The sequence below is a fragment of the Microchirus variegatus genome (genome assembly GCF_963457635.1).
Source record: "Microchirus variegatus genome assembly, chromosome: 2".
Classification (NCBI taxonomy): Eukaryota; Metazoa; Chordata; class Actinopteri; order Pleuronectiformes; family Soleidae; genus Microchirus; species Microchirus variegatus.
This window is the reverse complement of record NC_139803.1, coordinates 3,846,324-3,868,961: the sequence shown is the minus strand read 5'-3', so window position 1 is coordinate 3,868,961 and position 22,638 is coordinate 3,846,324. Positions and strand designations below refer to the sequence as shown.

The window sequence follows — 22,638 nt, the reverse complement described above, 5'->3', positions numbered from 1 at the left end:
CACATAACTCACAATTATGTGCAAATGCACAGATGACAGTATTGAATGAAATAAACAATTATTTAAATCAGAAATAAAACGATGGAACTTTATCAAGATTACAAAGAAGCACAAAATGTGTTAATAACGATGTGAAAACTATGTAAAATGTGCAAATCACAAACAAATTTAAAATAAATAAATTATGCAATGCTCTGGGGGGGGGGGGGCCCTAAGCAGGCGCTTAGTTCGCTTATGCCTTGGGCCGGCACTTACAATCCATCCTCAGTGTCTCTGGTTTATTTACACCTTACAAGTGGCCCGGCGTTATCCGATCACAGAAAATGCTCTTTGAGGGGAGGATGCATGTAAACGCATGTGCTGTGAGGAAGAGTGAGTGTCGCTGAAGGTCTGGCAAAAGCCCCGAAGGCCTCTCTTACGTAATCCCACAGAGCCGCCGCACAGGGATAAATCGTTATGCCGATAAAACCCATTAAAATTAAATTGCATGAGAGAGCTTGAATGAAAGAAAGACAGTTTGTTGCACCCTTATTGTATGTCTGTGCCCTATATAGAGTATCCTAAATGACAAAAACAAAGATTTTTGTCCGCCTTCTCGATTGTTCCTATATTTTCATTCATCCCTTTGTTCACGGCCTGTACCTTAACATGAATGGAAGGAAGTTGGGAGGCGATGTGTGTGCATACGTTGGCAAAATGTACCAGAAGGAGAAAAGACAAAAGAAAAGAATGCAAAGCAAGGGGGGGGGGGGGGGGGTCGATGGAAGATGAGAAGGTGGAGACGGAATGAGATAAGGAAGGATTGTAGGTGACCGGGGGATTACAACAGTGTCTCCTTCACCGTCGTAATGAGCTGTCAGGATAATTGGAATGAAAAAAACACAGAGGATGAATTAATGAAGTGAAGCTTTTGAAAAACAGAATGAAAATGAATTTAATAACAAAAAAATAGGGCGAAAGAACAAAAGAAAAAGTCTTCAGCGTCTTTTTTATCACGTGACGCCTCCGTTGCCGTCGCAGCCGATCGGTGTTGGCGTCGGCGCGGCCTCGGCAATGAACTCGCGACCGGTGGCTTCGCCGCTCCGGGCGAGGCCTTTGTAATCAGCGAAGCACTCGACGTGAAGGGATTAATGGGGCTCGCCCCCGTCGCCCTGGAAAAATAACCGGGTCCGTGCGCTGTGATTGGCAGCCGTGTACTGTAGTGTTAATGAATAACAATATGATGTGATGAGGGAAGAGGGAACGCTGTCGGCCACGAGAACGACGACCGTGTCGCGTTCCCCTTTAATTAAGCTGAAGAGAGAGAGTGATGGAACGTAGTCACCGAGGAAGGAAAACTAGAGAGGCGAGAGAATGATGGAAGGAGAGGGGGGAGATGGGGGGGGGGGGTAAAAAAGTTAAGAGGAAAAGTAAGTGATGGTAGAAAGATAAGGAAAAGTTAAGGAAGTGAAATTCATCAGCATCCAGATAATTAGTGCAGTGACCTCAGACATTAATCCTCAGCCTTTAGGCTTAAAGCGGACCTAGACCAGAAGTTCCAATTAACGCTGTTTTTTTAGTGTGTATCTGCGTCATTACCTTGTTTAAGAAGCCCTGAAGGTTCTAAACAAACAGTTCAGCCACTGCTGAGAACGCTGTGTTTTATTGTAATCTCGGAGCTCAGCGAGATCTCTGAAAAAACCCGGTCCGGTTACGTAAACAGCGGTTCTCCCGAACAGCAGATCCTCCTGCTCCGGGCACTAGTCCGGGCACATCCGGTTGCGTACATTGAACCGCAGAAGAAGAATAACGTCCGTTGCGGAGGTGTTTTACGAGCGACAGTGTCTTCTGACTCTGGGTCAAAGGTCGTCAAAGGGACTGCGGCGGGGAGTCGTGAAGAAGCTATTTTTAAACATTGATAAAACAATGTTTTGATAATGAGGAGCAGTGCATCCACCGTTCCAGAGGGGGGAGCTGCGCTTCTGAGAGCTGGTGTGCTGAATATGTCACTTCCGGGTACTGGCCACGTTATACTTCTCCGACTGCGTAACCACGGAGACCCCTCCAGCCTTCATACTTCTGCGTCGTGGTGACGGATACGCGCTGCAATTTCCCACCCGATCAGTAGGGGTCGCAATACATACAGTGAGCAATGGCGTCCGAGAGAGAAAGACTGTTGTTGTTGTTGAAACAGTGGCCGTTTCTCACTTTTCTGTGTCACGGAACACAGTTTTAAGATCATTTGAGGCGAGAAATTAGCCGTTTAGAGTCTAAACATGTGCTGTGTGTGTTAAGATATGACGTATTTATAGTTCGGCAGCGACGTTGTCAGCAGTGATCAGCTCCGCCTCTGTGGACGCTCGGTGTGCACTGTGACCCGACACAGAGCAGCGTTATCTCGGTCTGTCCTGAGGACCAATCGCTGCTCTTGCCGTCTCCATTGTCCCTTGACGGAGCGACGGACACTTAAAAAATATTTCGTGCAGCCTTGTATGAATATTCTGCTATATGAGGTGCCACAATACAGAGACGCAGTATATTAATATACTCTCTCTCTCAAACAATTTTAAATTTTACATTTGTGAGGACCAGCCAAAATGTCCTCACAGACATAGACATTTCCACACACTCACACACTGCCCTTTCTGCTCAGCAGTAATTTATTGGTAAGTTTTCCTTCATCTCTTCCCTCCCTTTCTCCCACTGGCCCTGAGATCATCAATCTCTTTTTGCACTCTTCTAGTGTCAGCACTATACCTCACTTCTCGCTCTCTATTTTTCTTCTTTTTCTTCTTTTCCTCAAGTTCTGCTGCGGTTGTGTTCTCCCCCGTGAAGGAACGTACATGATGTATTTTATGGAAAAGCAGCAAAAAAGGGAAAAGTACCGCGTCGAGAAAAAGTGAACGCGAGGAGGAACGAGTTGAATCAGAAGTCTTAAGAGATAGAGCAACCTGTAATTCACCGTTATATAAGTGTATGTATGTATTTATACATGTAATATATATGTAGACTTTTGGGACTTAAACCCAAGGCTCTGGTTAAGGTTAGAGGAGAGATGTCAGTTTAGTGTCAACATTAATGTTGAGGAATATTAAGAATAGCTGTGCATGTGTTTGTGTTGTTGTTGTTATGTTGTGAGGACAAACTCTGGTTCAACCTCATAGTTTTGAGGATAGTTGTTGCAGGTCATCAAAATTGGAAGGGTTTTTGAGGAGTAACCTCTTCTTCACGGTTGCCCCCGGGACAGCGTGATTATGTAAAGAAAAAAAACACGTGTCGGCCGGACAGCGGAGAATCTACAGATTCCCCCGGGAACCATTTTAATCACTCTATACGACCAAGATTCACGGATCCAGCCCCAAAATAAGAGCAAAACAACAACTGACTTTCAAGAAATACGAGCAGAAATGTCGTCTTACCTTTGCTGTTTATCAAAACAAGTTATTTGCACCGGAACAAAACCACTTCTAATGAAGAACTACACTTCCCAGCATGCTTTGGGGACAAATCCCAGGTCTGATTGATCATTACAGAGCGACATTAGATCGTTCTGATTAGAGAAGGGCGAATGTCCGCCCAAATGCGTCATATGTATTTATGTCCTTTTGACTCGCTAATGAAGTGATTCACACGCATTTGGAGACCGGGGTCTGATTCTACCGGTTTAGAGGTTTAAAACGAGCTGTCAATCACCCTGATTGACCAAGGTTAGCCAGAGCTATGGCGCTGCGTAAGTTGTTATTACGCACCGCACAGGGAGCATCCGTTTACAGCGAGTTATCATAGGTTTTTGTTTTATTTTCAAAACAAGTTCTTTTTAGATCTGTAGTGACATATAAATACAATTAAATGGGTTTTTAATAATTTGGTACCTAAGAAATCTCAAATGGCACAGATGGTGTCAATCTGTGCCAAAAGTGAGAACGCCCAGACATCTCTTTACTAAAACCTCTGTAATTTCACTCTGCTTCATTTCAGCAGCATCAGACTTTGCACAGCTCATTGTCCGCATGTTGTTACCTGACCTCCGTGTGTTTTTAAGCTCCTACTGCATATTTTAAAAGTGATATTTGCTTTAAAACGCAATATTTTTTTAATATTTTCTCTGGCATCTACAGTGAAACTTACACCTCTGGTGGAATCTCACAAGTGTTATCTTCATTTTGATACCAAGATAATCCACATAGAGCTTGTAACTGCAGAGGTTTACTCTGTTTAGTTTGGTTTTTAAGTTGGATGGGTTTAGAATTAGATTTGTTTGGATTAGAGTAAGGTTTGTTTTGTTGTTTTTTTAGATAGCAAAGATTAGAGTAAGAATGCAGTACTCCCTCGCCCTCCCCTCTCTCGCCAATGCTGTGTGTGTGAACTTGTATTTATATGTTTGTGAGGACATTTTGTCAACTTTAAACTTCAACTTTAAAGGGCATTTTCAGGGTGAATACTTGGTTTTAGGGTTAGGGTTCGAATTTAGGGTTAGGTTAAGGGTTATGATCAGGCACTTGTTGTGATGGTTAAGGTTAGGGAATGCATTATGTTTATGAGGTGTCCTCGCTAAGATATAAAACAAGTGTGTGTGAGATCAGGGCCGGCCCAAGCCTCCATGGGGCCCTAAGCTAAATTAGATTTTGGGGCCCTCTGTTACTGCCAATAATAATGATTATTGATCGTTCACACACTATACTGTACTAAAGCTATTCTACTTATTCTACTCTGTCACGAATACGCTTGTAAAACTAGATGTGAGAACTTTTTGTTGCATGGAAGCAGACACCAGATTTGCAAACGTACAGAAAATTATTTAAATTGATATTTGGCAAAATCAGCAACTCCCCCTACTGGCGACACAGAGAATCAATACATAAAACCAAGGGTTTATAAATAAAATATTTAGATATTAAGGTCTTAAAATGTAAAAATGTGCGCAATCTTTGGGGAGGATTCAAAATACACTCCTGTAATACAAATATTTGACTTTTATATGTGAAAAAAAAAAACAGCATTAAATAAAAATAAACAAATAAATATCAAACAAATACTTAAATAATAATGTAAATCAACAGAGGCACCTGGAACAAGGTCATAACAAAGTTAAATAATCACATCTGACAACTATGTAAAAAGCTTTGGTAAAAATGGGGAGTAAATTCTAGATAAACTACAGCAATCCAAACTTCTTTTTTTTTTTTTTTTTTAGTTAATTGCTCTTGGGGGCCATCTAGTGGTCACGGGGGCACTAAGCAGCGGCTTAGTTCGCTTATGCCTTGGGCTGGCCCTGTGTGTGATTGTCTTCAGACTTGTGGTAAAGTCTACATGGTGCATTTTGATTGATTGTTTGATGGAGTGACATGTAATTCACAAATGCATGCACACACACACACACACACACACACACACACACACACACACACACACACACACACACACACACACACACACAGCTACACCCCCTCCTCCTCCATCTCCCGTTTCCTTCCTGTCAGCTGTTATTTTTGTCTGTAGCAGCGATATGAACCCGTCTCTCTCCACCTCTCTTACCCACCGTCGTGTCTCAGCCAGTGATTTGGAGAACGTGTCGAGATCCAAGCTATTGTTCTGCTGTGAATGAAACGGTCCTCGCGTTGGAGCCGTTCCCACTGGGGGAATGCATCTGTCACAGACGACGTCTTTGTCTCTGCGCGCACTCCTATAGGTTCCATTTGCCTCACAGATGAATGTCAGTCAGCCAGGTTTGACTCTGTTCAGACGCTGTTTGACTGTGAGGAAACATATTTGTCGCCAGAAACATTTTAACCCCCTCGAACGGCGAGCGCCGTCCAGAGAAAGTCTTCTGTCCACGTCTTTCTTTCTTTCTTTCTACTCTAAAGCATACTGAGGACTGGGTTGCTGACAAAGTGAGGACCAGCATTTCCACTTTATAAATCAACACAATTACAAATATCTACTTCATGAATGACATCTACAAATAACTACTGGTTGCAGTACCACAACATGTCTGCAGGTGGAGCCCCAGAGCAAAAAGGGCTGGAAAAGTTCTTCGTTTTTAAAAAAATATATATATATTTTTGTACCAAAATTTAACAAAAATGTCATATTATACTATGTCGTCCAAAATTTGAAAAAATCTTTGACAAAAAATTTTTGCTCCAAAATTTGACAAAAATGTCAAACTATACTGTCGTCAAAAATTTAAAAAAAAATTTGACAAAAAATTTTGCTCCAAAATTTGACAAAAAATTTTGCTCCAAAATTTGACAAAAACGTCATACTATACTATATCGTCCAAAATTTGAAAAAAAAATTGACAAAAATGTTTGCTCCAAAATTTGACAAAAACGTCATACTATACTATATCGTCCAAAATTTGAAAAAAAAAATTGACAAAAATTTTTGCTCCAAAATTTGACAAAGACGTCATACTATACTATATCGTCCAAAATTTGAAAAAAAAAATTTACAAAAATTTTTGCTCCAAAATTTGACAAAAACATCATACTATACTGTCGTCCAAAATCGGAAAAAAAATTTTATTAAAAATTTGCTCCAAAATTTGACAAAAACGTCATACTATACTATGTCGTCCAAAATTTGAAAAAAATCTTTGACAAAAAATTTTTGACCCCGAATTTTTCGTTCAAAATTTGACAAAAACATCATACTATACTATGTCGTCCAAAATTTGAAAAAATAATTTGACAAAAATTTTTGCTCCAAATTTTGACAAAAACCTCTTAGTATACTATGTCGTCCAAAATTTGAAAAAATAATTTGACAAACATTTTTGCTCCAAAATTTGACAAAAACGTCAAACTCTAATATGTCGTCCTATGTTCAGACGCTGTTTGACTGTGAGGAAACACATTTGTCACCGGAAACATTTTAACCCCCTCGAACGGCGAGCGCTGTCCAGGGAACGTCTTCTGTCCACGTCTTTCTTTCTGGCCCGTTAGAGAACCAGATCGATTCCGTTCCACTCCCACATTCAATTTGGTAAAATAATTAGTAACATTTGTCTCTGGTACTGAAACAACATCAGTCTCAACTGCTGAAAAGCGTCTAGTTAGGGTTGTTTTTTACAAGGTGAAGACGAGAAAAAAACAGACTTGAGCAGCTAAAGTTTCCTTGAAGAAAATGTTGTTTGGTATCGTCTGTTAGATCATCTAAAGTCTGTGTTACTTTACAAACTCCTCGCTCCTGAACCATGAAGTCCGTAGAGAAAATCTTCAATTTTATATCACAGCATGCAAGAATTGTGACCCACTGCTGCCTCCAAAGTTAAAGGTGCCATATGTAAGAATGTGGCCAAAAACGGTTACTGCATTCAAATTTTTAAAAAACGAGGTCTTTTGGGATTCGTTTTCTGACGTAACTGGCAACCTGTGGTTGCTCGGCAGCTGAGACTCTACTGCCTGCAATGATTGGTAGATGGCGGTAGGTGGCGCCACATGACGCCAAAACATGATTTCAAAACATAAACATGATTTGCAGTCTGCAAAATATTTTTTTTTTATGCAAATATTTTGGTCTGTACTGTTGTTGTTGGTGAGTTCAGTTTGTTATATGAACATTATTCCTGAGTCTCTGTGACATATTAGGAGGATTTTATGGCCAGTTTAGCTTTAGATTTATTACATAATGCACCTTTAAAATATTGTCGTATGTTGAATTCTGCGTCTGAAATCGTTTGTTTGGATTTCTCAAAAGTGACACAAACTTCTCAGTCTGGAACAAAGCAACCAGCAGCTCATGTAACTTAAAAAAATAAATAATAATAATAATAAAAATTCCGATTTTTTTTCAATGGGTTTTGGTGCAGTAGATTGAAAGGTTTACAACCTTTAGTTTCTGACTGGAAACGGCCAAGGTGGTTTACCAGGGGCACACAAAAATATATCTGATGGGGTCAGAGGCGCAGCTTGTGAACAGGCAGGGCAGGCAGCTGCTTGGGGCCCCGAGCCCTTCGGGGGGGCCCCCGACACTCGGAGCCTGAGGGCTGTTTTTACTGAAATGTGCAGTGAGCAGCCGCCTCCCCGTCCCCCTTAAACAACAATGGGCGATTTGCAATGACATCTCAGTAGGAAACCCCCCCTAAAGGGGCCCCACCTCACTTTTTCAGTTATTTACAGTATTTTATTATTCTATATATTTATATTGTTTTATAATGTGGGTTCTTGACAGTGTAATGTATTTTTTTTTTACTAAGTTTATATATATTTTTTAAAGCTATTTACAGTATTTTATTGTTCTTTACATTTATATTTTCACATAGTTTTTAATTACAAGGTTTTTCCATGTTATTTCATTCATTTTGAAAAAAATATATATTTTGATTTGTTTTAATACAAAATGTACTGCAGTGCAGAGACATACGTTTTTAGCATTTAGCTTCAGCTTTTGTGAATAGTTTGCAATATTATGAAACTTTTATCATTTACCAGGTGGGTGGACTAAATCTGCATAATATATATCAGCTATTACCTGTTCTGATTTGTGAAGATCAGCATCGGTATTAAAAAAAAAAAACCTTATCTGTCGTCCCTTAGTTTTATTAAATCTTTCCTTCGTTTATTGTTTTACGTCCTCTGTCTCGAAGCTCGTCGGAGAAGCCGAGCTTCCTCTGAGACCGTCGTCATCCAGTGATTATCAAACAGGATGCTGAGCCGGAGCAGCCGTAAAAAAAAAAAAACCTGATTTATATCCTGTCGTGTTGAAGCCCCGCTTCATGTTTTATGTGTAGAATAATACATCTGCTATAAAACCCTGCGATGTCCTGTGTGGAAATGTCATTTGCATGTTATAGCATTTGTGTATATGTGTGTGTGTGTTATCCCCCGTCTCCTCCTGTTTGTCTGTAGAAAATGTGTCTGTCACCACAGTGGTCCCTCCCACTCCCACTTCCTCCATTCAACCAATCACCTCTCATCCCACCACCCCAACCCTTCTAACACCCAGCTCCAGCTCGGACCCCGAAGGTAACACACACACTCACACTCTGTTTGTTCTGCCTCTGCAGCCATGTCCTCTATCATCACTCTCCTTGTCCTTCCCTGCTCTCCTTTGGTGTCTTAGGCTCTTTCCTAGTGCTTTGATGGCTCTCAGGTGGCCTGCACACACACACACACACACACACACACATTCTTGTACTTGCTGCATACTGAGGACTGGGTTAGCTGACAAAGTGAGGACCAGTATTTCCACTTTATAAATCAACACAATTACAAATATCTACTTCATGAATGACATCTACAAAAAAACTACTAGTTGCAGTACAACATGTCTGCAGGTGGAGCCCCAGAGCAAAACCTTTAGTTTTTTGGGGGGTTTTTTTGTACCAAAATTTGACAAAAACGACAAATGTTGTCCAAAATGTGAAAAAATGTTTGACCAAAAAATTTGGGTTCTAAATTTGACAAAAACGTCATACTATACTGTTGTCCAAAATTTGAAAAAAAAAATTGACAAAAAATTTTGCTCAAAATTTTGACAAAAAATGTTGCTCAAAATTTTGACAAAAACGTCATACTATACTGTCGTCCAAAATTTGAAAAAAAAAATTGACAAAAAAATTGGACCCAAAATTTTTGGTTCAAAAGTTGACAAAAACGTCATACTGTACTGTATTCCAAAATTTGAAAAAAAAAATTGACAAAAATTTTTGCTCCAAAATTTGACAAAAACATCATACTATACTGTCGTCCAAAATTAGAAAAAAATCTTTGACAAAAAAAATTTGACCCAACATTTTTGGTTCAAAATTTGACAAAAACGTCATACTATACTATGTCGTCCAAAATGTGAATTAGCTTTTTTTGACAAATTGAGTTTAGCATGTTATAGCAACCTAAGGAAGTGATTTCAATGAAAACAAAGTGAGGACCGGCCAAAATGTCCTCACTCCGTAAAAATGACCTCACTTTGTTGGTTAAAAACACACACACACACACACACACACACACCCACCCTATTTCAGCCTCAACCTTCCTTTGCCCTGCTTCACAAGCATACGTGTTTGCAGATGCTTGTGTATGCAGCGTGCACAATCGCCTTCACTTCTTATCACTGGCTGTTTGTTGGGCACACGTTGCCCTGTCAGCATTTGTGTGTGTGTGTGTTTGTATTTGGTCTCTTGGTGCTTTGTGGGCACTAATGATGAATCCGTGAGAAAGTATAGTCCATATTTTTGTCACGTAGTCAGCGCAGACGAAGGGCTAAAAACGAATATTACAAAGATTTTCAAATAAATGTTCACTCTCACTAAAAAAAAACAATTTAACAAACCTAATAAATCATATATGCCTGCCTTATTCTGTGTTCCCTGCTTTATCTTGCTAATAGACAGCCTTTTTTCTGTTATGATGGAAATTTAAGTTTGTAAACCGATCACTCTTCTGCACCAAAGTCCATAGAGGAAAAACATAATTTTTAGCAGGTGTTCCCACACAGGAGCTGCTGGCAGAGGTGGAAAGTAACGGAATACATTCACTCTCAAGTTACTGTATTGAATACTTTTTTTGGTGTATTTTGTATTTTACTTGAGTACGTATTGACTCAAGTTACTAGTACTTAGTTACTTTATAAATCCTACCCGTTACTGAGTGAACAATAAAAAGTCAGCACAATGAATGAAGACCTTTAATTAATTAAATTGACACATTAATTAATTAATTAAATGTGTCAATTAGCATTAGCATGATTAGCATTAGCACTGGCGCGTGAACATAGAGGGCGGGGCCAAAAGTGACGTCATATCCTGTGTCGCGCCTGGCGTGAGCTCTAAAAAAATAGTTTTGATAGATTTCTGACCCCTCGTCCTATTTTCAAATGAACTACTTTTTACTTCTACTTGAGTACAGATGACTACTTTTTACTTCTACTTATTATCAGTAATATTTCATCAAAGTATCGGTACTTTTACTTGAGTACAATATTTTAGTACTTTTTCCACTGTGTCAGCTCCCCCTTATACGACGACATTTGTACCTATTAGCCATTCTCAACCTCGGGGTCCCCCAATTGGGGTCGCGAGATGATTTCTGGGGGTCGCCAAATCATTTTGGAAAAATATATATAAATATATATTTTTTTTTAAATCAAAATTAAGGTAGCGTCCGATCAGACGTTAGAATGAAGACGAGCGGTTGGGCCGGAAAAAGTACACTGGATACACCAGCTTTTCACCACCTGACCGCCATCTGGAGATACATCCGTGACAGCGGAGAGTTTTTCCCTTTTTTAATTTGCCCCTCGTTTTAATTAGCGCTGCTTTGATGGTCAATATTGGACAGTACAGCCATGTTTTTGAGCTTAAAATTAATTAGTACAGTTAAAGAATAGTTTCCACCCCCGCCAAGAAAAAAAAAACTAGACAAAATTTGACACTAAACCTCGACAGTCAACTCTCAAAATGCCGTGTAATTCCCATCCCTAGTTATCGTTTCATTTCGAGAAAGTTTGCGTTATTTGTTTACATTTTAACCGGCTCAACTACCAGCAATACGATGGGGATGTAAGCGACAATTGTCGGTCTATTACTCGCGTGAAAAGTTACCCTCTTGATGCTGCTGTATGTTTTTCAAAAAGTCCAAAAGTGTTTCTAAATAAAAACGGATAGCTGAAGTGTGATCGTAAGTGCTTGTCTGATATGTAAATGCGACGTAGCCAACGGTGTATTGATCCGGCGTTGTTTCAGCACCGCGGACAGCGCTTTATCCATCATACACATCATGCGTTCACACCGGTGTGTGTGTGTGTGTGGATGGCGGGGGTCGAATGATCAAAAGTGAGACCAGGGGTTTACGTGGTAGTGTAGTCAGATGAGTGTTTTTACACAGCAGGAGACAGAAAGGCTGTTTAAAACCAACACACATTCCCTCTCTTTATCTAACTCCAAACACAAACACAAACGCAGACTCCGGTGTCTGTTCTCTGTCTCCGCTGCTGCTGTTTGTTTAAAAGCAGAGATGAAGTGAAGGTGGTGGGGAGCATCCGTCTCGCTCCTCTGCCGCCGCCGTCGAGTGGAGAAGTCGTCCAGAGTCGTAATAAAAGCCGCCTTGGGAACATTTGGAGCCATTTGTCACGTGAGGGTGGCGCGTTCCTGCGAGGAACGACGCGTGTTTTGATACCGTCAGTCGTTTTTCAGTGAAGGCTTTGGGCTGCGGTGGATTAAGAAGAGCTTGGCGGGAGGTTAAAGGCGGAGCTCGCTTTTTTCTCGCTCCTGTAAAAAATATGGCTCGATAACTTTCAGTCATTTACTTTATCGTACAGCACCGAAATTTGATCGTCCACACCAAAAACTAAAAAATAGTTTTGATAGATTTCTGACCCCTCGTCCTATTTTCAAATGAACTACTTTTTACTTCTACTTGAGTACAGATGACTACTTTTTACTTCTACTTATTATCAGTAATATTTCATCAAAGTATCGGTACTTTTACTTGAGTACAATATTTTAGTACTTTTTCCACTGTGTCAGCTCCCCCTTATACGACGACATTTGTACCTATTAGCCATTCTCAACCTCGGGGTCCCCCAATTGGGGTCGCGAGATGATTTCTGGGGGTCGCCAAATCATTTTGGAAAAATATATATAAATATATATTTTTTTTTAAATCAAAATTAAGGTAGCGTCCGATCAGACGTTAGAATGAAGACGAGCGGTTGGGCCGGAAAAAGTACACTGGATACACCAGCTTTTCACCACCTGACCGCCATCTGGAGATACATCCGTGACAGCGGAGAGTTTTTCCCTTTTTTAATTTGCCCCTCGTTTTAATTAGCGCTGCTTTGATGGTCAATATTGGACAGTACAGCCATGTTTTTGAGCTTAAAATTAATTAGTACAGTTAAAGAATAGTTTCCACCCCCGCCAAGAAAAAAAAAACTAGACAAAATTTGACACTAAACCTCGACAGTCAACTCTCAAAATGCCGTGTAATTCCCATCCCTAGTTATCGTTTCATTTCGAGAAAGTTTGCGTTATTTGTTTACATTTTAACCGGCTCAACTACCAGCAATACGATGGGGATGTAAGCGACAATTGTCGGTCTATTACTCGCGTGAAAAGTTACCCTCTTGATGCTGCTGTATGTTTTTCAAAAAGTCCAAAAGTGTTTCTTAAGTGTAAAAAATATGGCTCGATAACTTTCAGTCATTTACTTTATCGTACAGCACCGAAATTTGATCGTCCACACCAAGCAGCGATGTGATTCCTCTGCTTTTTTTTTTCCCACGCTTTCACTGTTGATCTTTATTTGTGATCAATGATATGTGTTTTAAAATCTGGCTCCGTCGCGGCACAAAGGGCTGCATCGGTAATTCCGTGTATCCCAGGCAAGGGCTGCGATCGGAGCTGATCACCGCCGACGACGTCGCTGCCAAACCATAAATACGTCATATCTTCACACACACACAGCACACGTTTAGACTCTTAAATGGCTAATTTCTCGCCTCAAATGATCTTAAGGGCCAATTCCGATTCCTATCTTAACCCTCAAGTTCAACCCTTAATCTTAACTGGCCCTCAAAACCAAGTGTTGAGGGGTTTTTTTGTAACTTAGAAATGGGACACCCCCTTAAATGCAGATACGTCTTCAGACTGTAGGGGGCAGAATAACGCGAATAAGCTGCGTCCAGTCTGTCAACTCCAAAAAAGAAGAAGAAGAAGAAGAACACATTTACGTCAGGATTTCATCCATTGCTCACTGTAGCCAAAAGCACAACAACCTTACTACTGATCCAACCCCTACTGGTGAGGTGGGAAATTGCTTATCGCTTATTAGGAGCAAATGTAAGAATGCAGGTAAAGGTAAATATAGCTTTAAGTGTTGTTCTGTGCCCTGTGTTAGGGCTGCAGCTGTTGATTTGCTTTCACTGATTAATCTACACAGTGATAGAAAGCCGCCGCGTCAATATTAGATTGGTATTTGCTTTTCTTTCTTTCTTTTTTTTTTATTTCTCTTGACTCATCTTGGATTCTTAAGTGTTTGATTTCATTTCCCAGGCCTGCGCCACCTGCGGCGCAAACGCGGCGGAAATCATTCAAAATGCATTGTTTTCCTTGACAGGTACTTGGTCGGAGTGGGTTTTTAAGAGGCTGGCAGACTCATTTCTTCATTCTCCCTCTTCATTTCGCTCCCCTTTTTCCTCACCCAGTATGACTGTCTGACATTCAGTGAAGTATAAGGGGGGGCGATGAAAGGTGATAATGCAAGTTGGTTGGAAGATATCGACTTCTCTCGTCTCCTGTTTTGCTCCCCGCGCTCCTTCTCACGCCGGCGTATTTGATGTGATTTCTTTCATTTCTCTGGGTTTTTGATTCATCTCTCGTCTTTGACCCCGCGGGCTCTTCATCTGTACACTCTGTATTTTTGCCAAATACATCACAAACTCCACCACAAAAAACCGCGCACACATTGAGTCATGTGTGTCTTGTTCTCGTCTCAGATCCCGGCGCAGTGGTGGAGGCTCACAGCGCGGTACCGTACGCGGTGATAGGCGGCGTCCTGGCGCTGCTGGTTTTCACCGTCATCTGTGTCCTCATCGTCACCATCTGGTGCTCCGTTCGGCAGAAAGGTAACACACACGCGCACACACACATTAAAAAAAAACACACACACACAAAGTTTTTGTTTTTTTTGTAAGTTTTATTTTTTTATTTTTAATGTAATCACTAAATATTGTATTTGGACATTTCTCTGAGTGCATGAAAAAATATATCTATTTGTATGGAGTACAGAAAGTGCAAAAGTGCCAAAATTAAATGAATAAATGTGTAATGAATTAATTAAATGTGTCATTAATTAAAATACCAATTAATTTTACCACTTTACCAGTCATGAAAGAATATTTCTATTTGTATGGAGTACAGATAGTGCAAAAGTGCCAAAACTAAATAATTAAATAAATAAATGTGTAATTAATTAATTAATTAATTAATTGTTGCTTATAAACAATATGAGTTTTTTTTTTGTAAGTTTTAGTTTTTTTTAATGTAATCAGTAAATACTGTATCTGGACATTTCTGAGCTCATGAAAAAATATTTCTATTTGTATGGAGTACAGAAAGTGCAAAAGTGCAAAAAATTAAATAAATAAATAAATGTTTAATTAATTAATTAATTAATTAATTAATTATTTAAATGTGTCATTAATTAATTAAAATACCAATTAATTTTACCAGTCTAGGCCTGGGCCATGTTGCTTATAAACAATATGAGGTTTTTTAATTTAGTAAGTTATACTTTTACTTTTTTTTTGCAATCAGTAAATACTGTATATGGACATTTCTCTGAGTGCATGAAAAATATATCTATTTGTATGGAGTACAGAAAGTGCAAAGTGCCAAAATTAAATAAATAAATAAAAGTGTAATTCATTAATTAATTCATTCATTCATTAATTAATTGTGTCATTAATTAATTAAAATACTAATTAATTTTATGTAAAAAAAAAAATATATATATATATTATTTCACTATTTAATTAATTATTTCATCGTCCTGGATGGAAAGTGCCACCATTAAATACTTGCTTTAATGTGTCATTAATTACTTAAATGTGTCATTTATTACTTATATGTTTCATTAATTCATTAACATACCAATTTTATTTTTTAATTATTAATTTTGGCATTTTATGTTATTTAATTTTTAATTTTGGCACTTTTCGTCCAGAACCATGAAATAATTAATTAAATAGTGAAATAATTATATATGTTTTTCACATAAAATTAATTGGTATTTTAATGAATTAATAACACATTTTAATAACACATTAAATGAATGAATGACGCATTTAATGAATTAATGACACATCTATTTATTTATTTAATTTTGGCACTTTCTGTACTCCATAATGTTGAGAGGTTTGGAAAAGGACTCATCTACCCAAAATAACATGTCCATTAATTTCTCAATGCTAGCAGTTGATGATCTGTATGACGCAAAATACTGTATTTATCGTTTGTTATTTACATTGATAGTTTATCCCAAGTTATTATAAAGCAGTTGCTATTTTTTTTTACGATTGATTCCGCTATATTTCAGTGCAAAATGGAGTTCTCCGTTGAAAAACAAAATCATTCTAATATTTCGAACAACACTCTTTTTGAGTGTTCTTGCGTGAATCATGCTTGAAAATCAATTTTACACTTGTCACCGTTTTGTTAGTAACCACGGCCGGAAAAGTTTATTCTTTTGAAAATTTCAATCGATTCCATTCATTTTTAATCGTACATGTCATCGCATCACGGTGTAAAAATTGTCGGCATGCAATCAGAACGGGACGCTTCTCTCCAGTGATGGATGACCTTGGCGAGGTTAGCGGGCAGAGATGGGTCTTGGTGGGAAATATGAGGAGAGGCCTCATGTTTTACAATTATATGTTAGTGTATCAAGGTTCATCTATTAAAAGCAGCCTTCCCCGCAGTCCCTATCCGTTTAAGTGCCCTCTTTTTGGCAGCCTTCGAACCGTGCACCACGGCTGCCAGGAAATGATCCATGCAGGATACAAACAGCCGTTACTTTGCCCCCGTGTGGCCAGACGAGCCATCAGTTAGCGTCCCGTACGTCTCGACTGCCAATCGGCACGCGGACGGGGCCATTACGACCAATCAGGTGTCGAGACGGGGGGCCGTTAGGACTTTGTCTTCGTCGTGCCAGTCAGGAGAATGAGAGTGTCACTCACCGCCCGGAGTGGGAGGACACTCGACTCCAGAGGTTCCTGCGCTCTGTGACCTGTGCTGCAACCAGGCATTAAATCACACGGACCCTCCGAAGGTGTTGTCGTACTGTATGTTTGATGGGTTTTCTGAGGCTGCATCAATACTACAATACTACAGCTCTGCTGCTACTACGTTACGTTTCCATGTGAGTTTTCAAATAAAATCAATCAATGTCCACAATGGAATGGGACAACAAAACAAAAAGTCCCTATCAAAATAATAATCTATCCGCCCCCAGCATACACATTTACAGGTCATATCTTTCTGAGGTGTTAACAAAATCATCATTTATATGTAAAACCCATATGCACATACATCTAACTACATAAATACATATACATATTTTTACCTTGTATATTTATTTATTTATAATGGCCAAAAACTGAAAGTGCTGCTGATTGTTATGTACAGTTTTTACATACTGTGCATAGTAAAGCATCTGATATATTTAGTTTTGGATCATATCAGATTTTACATCAGGATTTTTATCAGTCTTATATCCGATCCAGTGATTTTGACGTATCGGGCCAATTCCAATAGTGAGTATAGTAGTGTAACCTACGGAGCCCCCGAAGTGACATGAGGTAAAAAAAAAAAAAAAAAGACGAAAAAAACATTTTAAATCTCGAGTAAAAGATGAGATCTTGAGTTTCCCAAAAAAATTGTAAACATTTTTTTTTTTCAATTTTTTTTGGGAAACTCGAGATCTCGACTTTGAAACTCAAGATTTCACCTTTTTTTTTTTTCGGAATTTTTTTTTTTTCTCATGTCACTTCGGGGGCTCCATAATATACTATACTGTAAAAATATATATATATATATATATGGTTTTCAAAATAAGAGCCACTGACTTTGGCTTTTTACTGCCTCCCATAATAAAAATACATTAAGAATCGTCAATCTTATATAATAAAATACACATTTTAATGGCTCTTTCATCAGCACACGTGCAGACCAAATAAAGGTTTTCCCGGGAACAGAAATGCATTATCTTTATTCCGACACACGGCCCTGTTTCCGAAACACATATTTTTTTAACTTCAGCGGTAATCGAAGGAACGATAGGTGTTTCGGATGCACGGTGCGTTTTCATCTCGATAAGAGCCTTAAAGGCGCCATATGTAAGAATGTGGCCAAAAAAAACGGTTACTACATTCAAATTCAAAATACCTTTAAGGTTTTTTAGGTTTCGTTTTCTGACGTAACTGGCAACCCGCGGTTGCTCGGCAGCTGAGACTCTACTGACTGCAATGATTGGTAGACGGCGGTAGATGGCGCCACGTGACGCCAAAACATGATTTCAAAACATAAACGTGATTTGCAGTCTGCAAAAAAAATAAAAAAATTTTTAATGCAAATATTTTGTCTGTACTGTTGTTGTTGGTGAGTTCAGTTTGTTATATGAACATTATTCCTGAGTCTCTGTGACATATTAGGAGGATTTTTTATGGCTAAGTTGCTTTAGATTTATTACATAATGCACCTTTAACGTCTGGAGAGCGTGATATTTAAGTGCTGGGCTGCATGTCATCGACTCTGGGAGCCGCATGTGGATCCACGGGCTGCCAGTTTGACGCCGCTGCGCTAAAGTCATGCACCTGCCATTGTTCTCTTGCGCCTAACCTTCCCTCCACCCTTTTTTTCTGTCACTCTCTCCTCCCTCCCTCTTTTATTCTCTACTATCTTCTCCACCTCTTCCTTCTCTTCACATCCAAACGAATCCCCAACCTTTCATTTCACAACGTAAGGCTCGTACCGTACCCGAGAGCCTATCCTTGCTTGGTATTGAACCTAACAGTCAGTAAATAACTAATGGATTAATCGGTCGCGGGTACGTTTTCTGGATAATATTTATGCCGATTCTGTTGAATAATGCTGCATGGCTCTAGAGCATTGGTTCTCAAAGTGCGGCCCGCGGGCCAATGGCGGCCCGCAGAAACATTTCTGGCGGCCCCCCAATGAATAACAGTTGATAGTTTTAATCCAGGAGCTAATTGTCAAATTTGGGACGACATAGTATTGTACAAAGTTTTTGTCAAATTTTGGAGCAAAAACTTTTTTCCCCAAAAAATTTTAAAAAATTTGAACGGCATAGTCTAAAATGATGTTTTTGTCAAAAAAAAATTCAAATTTTTTTTCAAAATTTGTTTTCAAATTTTTTTTCAAAATTTTTTTTCAAATTTTTTTTCAAATTTTTTTTTCAAAATTTGTTTTAAAAAATTTTTTAATTTTTTTTTTCAAATTTTGGTTTCAATTTTTTTTTTCAAATGTATTTCCACATTTTGGACGACATAGTGTAGTATGATGCTTTTGTCGAATTTTGGACCAACATTTTTTTTTTTTTTTTTTTTAATTGTCAAATTTGGGACGGCATATATTTAATTTTGGTCAAATTTTGGACCGAATTTTTTTGTGAACATAGTATTGTACAACGTTTTTGTCAGTTTTTTTTCTTCTTTTTTTTCTCTTTGGCGGCCCTCAGTCCAATGTTGGGTTCCTAAATTGGCCCTCAGGTATCAACACTTTGAGAACCCCTGCTCTGGAGTGACATTGACGCTTTGCCGCCTAACCTTCCCCCCTCCGATCTCCCTCTCGCTCTCTGTCTCTCTCTCTCTCTCTCTCTCTCTAGGCTCCTATCTTACCCATGAGGCCAGTGGGTTGGATGAACATGGCGAGGTGCAGGAAGCCTTCCTCAATGGGAACGACGCCAGCCAGGGCAAGAAGGAGTACCTGCTGTAGCCCTATGTGACCCCTTCCCCTGTTCCCTTCTCTTCTCAATCCCTTCCTTCCTCCTCTCCCCCGTCTCCTTCCTTATATTCAGTGTACACACACACACACACACACACACATGCACACACGCACGCACACACACACTTGTATACAATGTGCCATAACAGGCAGCCTTCTAAGAACGACTGTACACAAATACTGCACACAGCCAGTCCATTCTGTTCCATTCCACACACACACACACACACACACACACACACACACACACACACAGAGACTGAGAAAACGAGAGCCTATATTAGACCCACCAGCCGTTAACGACTGTGCCATATACTGTAAGTCAAAGAACCGCATGCAGGGGTAGAGGGGGGGGGGGGGTTAGACGTAGAGCGAGAGAGTGAGGCGCACGTATAGGCAATGACAAAAATGATGCTGTAATTATTTTTGATGGGAAGGAGGACGCGGCGAGTACAAAGAACACGCGTGGCGTCCTGCCCGCGTCGACTCCGCCGCCGCCGCTGCCGGGTCCTGGGTGTCTTCCTCAGGGTCTCCTCCCGGTGGGACATGCCCGGAACTAGGCGTCCGGGGGGGCGTCCGATACAGATGCCCGAGCCACCTCAGCTGGCTCCTTTTTGACGTGGAGGAGCAGCGGCTCAACTCCGAGATCCGGGCATCCTTGTTCTCTCGGTCACAACCCAAAGTTCATGACCCATAGGTGAAGGGTATATTGAACGTAGATTGACCGGTAAATGGAGAGCTTTTGCCTTTGGGCTCGGCTCCTTCTTCACCACGACGGACCGATTGCAACGACCGCATTGCTTGCGGCCGCTGCCCCCCGATCCGCCTGTCGATCTCGCGCTCCATCCGAACACTAGCGGGGAAATGATTTGTTGACTTTAAAGTGGCTAAACTACGCTTAACTAGGTGATTTGCCCCCTTTCAGCTTGTCAGTATTAGTTTTTTTTCTGTCACGGATCAAAACAACTTTAGCCGGCGGGGGGGGGGGGGGCGGTTGATACCATGTCGTGCGTCTTTCTGCCTTCCATTAACGTCAAGATATTTTAAAATCGTTTAAACTGACGGAGCATAAACGACACCTCCTCATCAGTGACGGACTGTAAAAAAAAAACATTATTTCTATTAATTATTCACGGACAATGTATGAGAAAGAGTTAGCTAGCTCCCCGTTTGTTTTTCTTTTCCGCTATATATAGCTCAGCAGCTACATGTTCCCCCTGCAGGAGCCCGTCAGTAATTACAGCCAAGTTGCAAGTGACCAAATTCGGATATTTTCCTCCCATGTGGCACAAATCAGATATGTACGACGGTAGTATTAGAAGAAGACACGTGAAGAAGAAATAAACTTTAAAGTCCACATGACATTTCATGTCGATCCCAGTCGACATAGGGCAAAATGCTCGGGGGGGGGCACCCCGATCGGGTGGCCAGTCCATCAAAGGGCAAACTATGGAAGTAAATCTGTGCCATCTGAGTTTGAATTCGAATATCTAACACTGAATTTTTTTTTGCATCGAAATTAGACTTTGAATTTTAAAAACCATCAAATTTCAAGCACTGTTTTTTTTTTTGCCATTGATTTTTATTCAACGTTGAAATAAATTCAGTGTAAAAAAAATACAACGTCGCAAATAATTCAGTGTAAAAATTTTTTAATGTTTTGAAAAAATTAAGTTGCAAAAAATTCAGTCTCAAAAAATTCACTCGCGAAAACGTCGATTGCTTCTCTCTGGTGACCCGGATATTAACTGATGTTTTTGCAACTTTGCAAGTTTTTTGAGACTGAATTTTTTGAGACATCGATTTTTTTGCAACTGAATTTTTGAGACATTGAAATTTTTGCAACTGAATTTATTTCAACGTTTTTGGATCATGGGAGGAGACTGGAGGACTTGGAGAAAACCTCACGCACACACACACACGGTACATTGATGCTAGCTCGTTTGAGGAACTTGATTTAATTTCAGTCGGATTACATTTTATTTAACGTTTTAGTTCGACTAAAGGCCACGTTATACTTCTCCGACTGGGTAACCACGGAGACCGCTCGAGCATTCATACTTCTGCGTCGTGGTGACGGATACGCGCCGCAATTTCCCGCCCCGATCAGTAGGGGTCGCTACGTAAAGGTTGTTTTGCGCTTTTGCGCTACAGTGAGCGATGGCGTCCGAGAGAGAAAGACTGTTGTTGTTGTTGTTGTTGAAACAGTGGCCGTTTAAGATCATTTGAGGCGAGAAATTTAGCCATTTAGGCTGAATCCCAATTCCACCCCTTAGCCCTCCCCCTTCCCCCTACCCCTTTGTCGGAGTTCCCCTTGGCCCTCAAAACAGAGTTGAGGGAGCGAGGGGTACGAACGTTCCCCTAAGAAATGAGACGCACCTCCATTACGTCATCAAGTCGTCCGGACTTGACGCTCGCGGACTGCTACATCAACAAGCCAATGCTATGCGACGCTTGTTGATGTAACAATCCAAAAATGCCGTCCTCACAAGTAATGTTTGTAATGTTTGGGCTATTTTTCTGTCAGCTGCTAACCAACGACATCGGCGGCGACGCTGACGTGAGGAGTGACCACACACACACAGTTACAGCGAGGGGTGGAATTGGGATTCAGCCTTAGAGTCTAAACGTGTGCCGCGTGTGTTAAGATGTGACGTATTTACAGTTTGGCAAGCGACGTTGTCGGCGGTGATCAGCTCCGCCTCTGTGGACGCTCGGTGCGCACTGTGAGCCGTCAACAGAGCAGCGATATCTCGGCCTGTCCTGAGGACCGATCGCCAGCCCTCGCCGTCTCCGTTGTCCCTTGACGGAGTGACGGACACTTAAAAAAATGCTGCGTAACCTACGTAGAGCACTTTTACGCAGGAGTATAAATTGGGTTTAAGACTATGGTTCCATTTCTTCACCGCTCTCGCCTTCTTCCTTTACATCCACCTGTTATCGTCCTCCCTCTCTCTCTCTCTCTCTCTCTGCCTCCCACCCTCAATCGCTCCTCCTTTGTCGGCTCCTATAGGAATTAAAGGATTAGCTTCGGGCTTTGTTCCCAACAAAGAAAGAAAAAAAAAGGAATACGACTTGCCGAGGCATTAAAGACGGGCGTAATTGTTTTTAAAATGTCATTAAGAGGATAAAAGGGTTTTAAAGTTGGCATTAAGAAGGGCAAGGGGGAGTGATAGCAAAGGGAATGAATTGTT

The 22,638-nt window shown here is 40.3% G+C and overlaps 1 protein-coding gene across 1 annotated transcript in view; it reads left to right on the top strand.

Annotated features, from left to right (window-relative positions):
- The window catches only part of cadm4 (cell adhesion molecule 4), an 88,739-nt gene extending 69,138 nt beyond the window's left edge, over positions 1–19,601 (top strand). Inside the window, exons 7-9 of the mRNA XM_083885893.1 lie at positions 8,832–8,948; positions 14,419–14,547; positions 19,326–19,601. Of these exons, the coding sequence (XP_083742019.1) occupies positions 8,832–8,948; positions 14,419–14,547; positions 19,326–19,435 (356 nt within the window). The 3' untranslated portion in view covers positions 19,436–19,601. The remainder of the gene's footprint in view (positions 1–8,831; positions 8,949–14,418; positions 14,548–19,325) is intronic.
- The last annotated feature ends 3,037 nt before the right edge of the window (positions 19,602–22,638 follow it).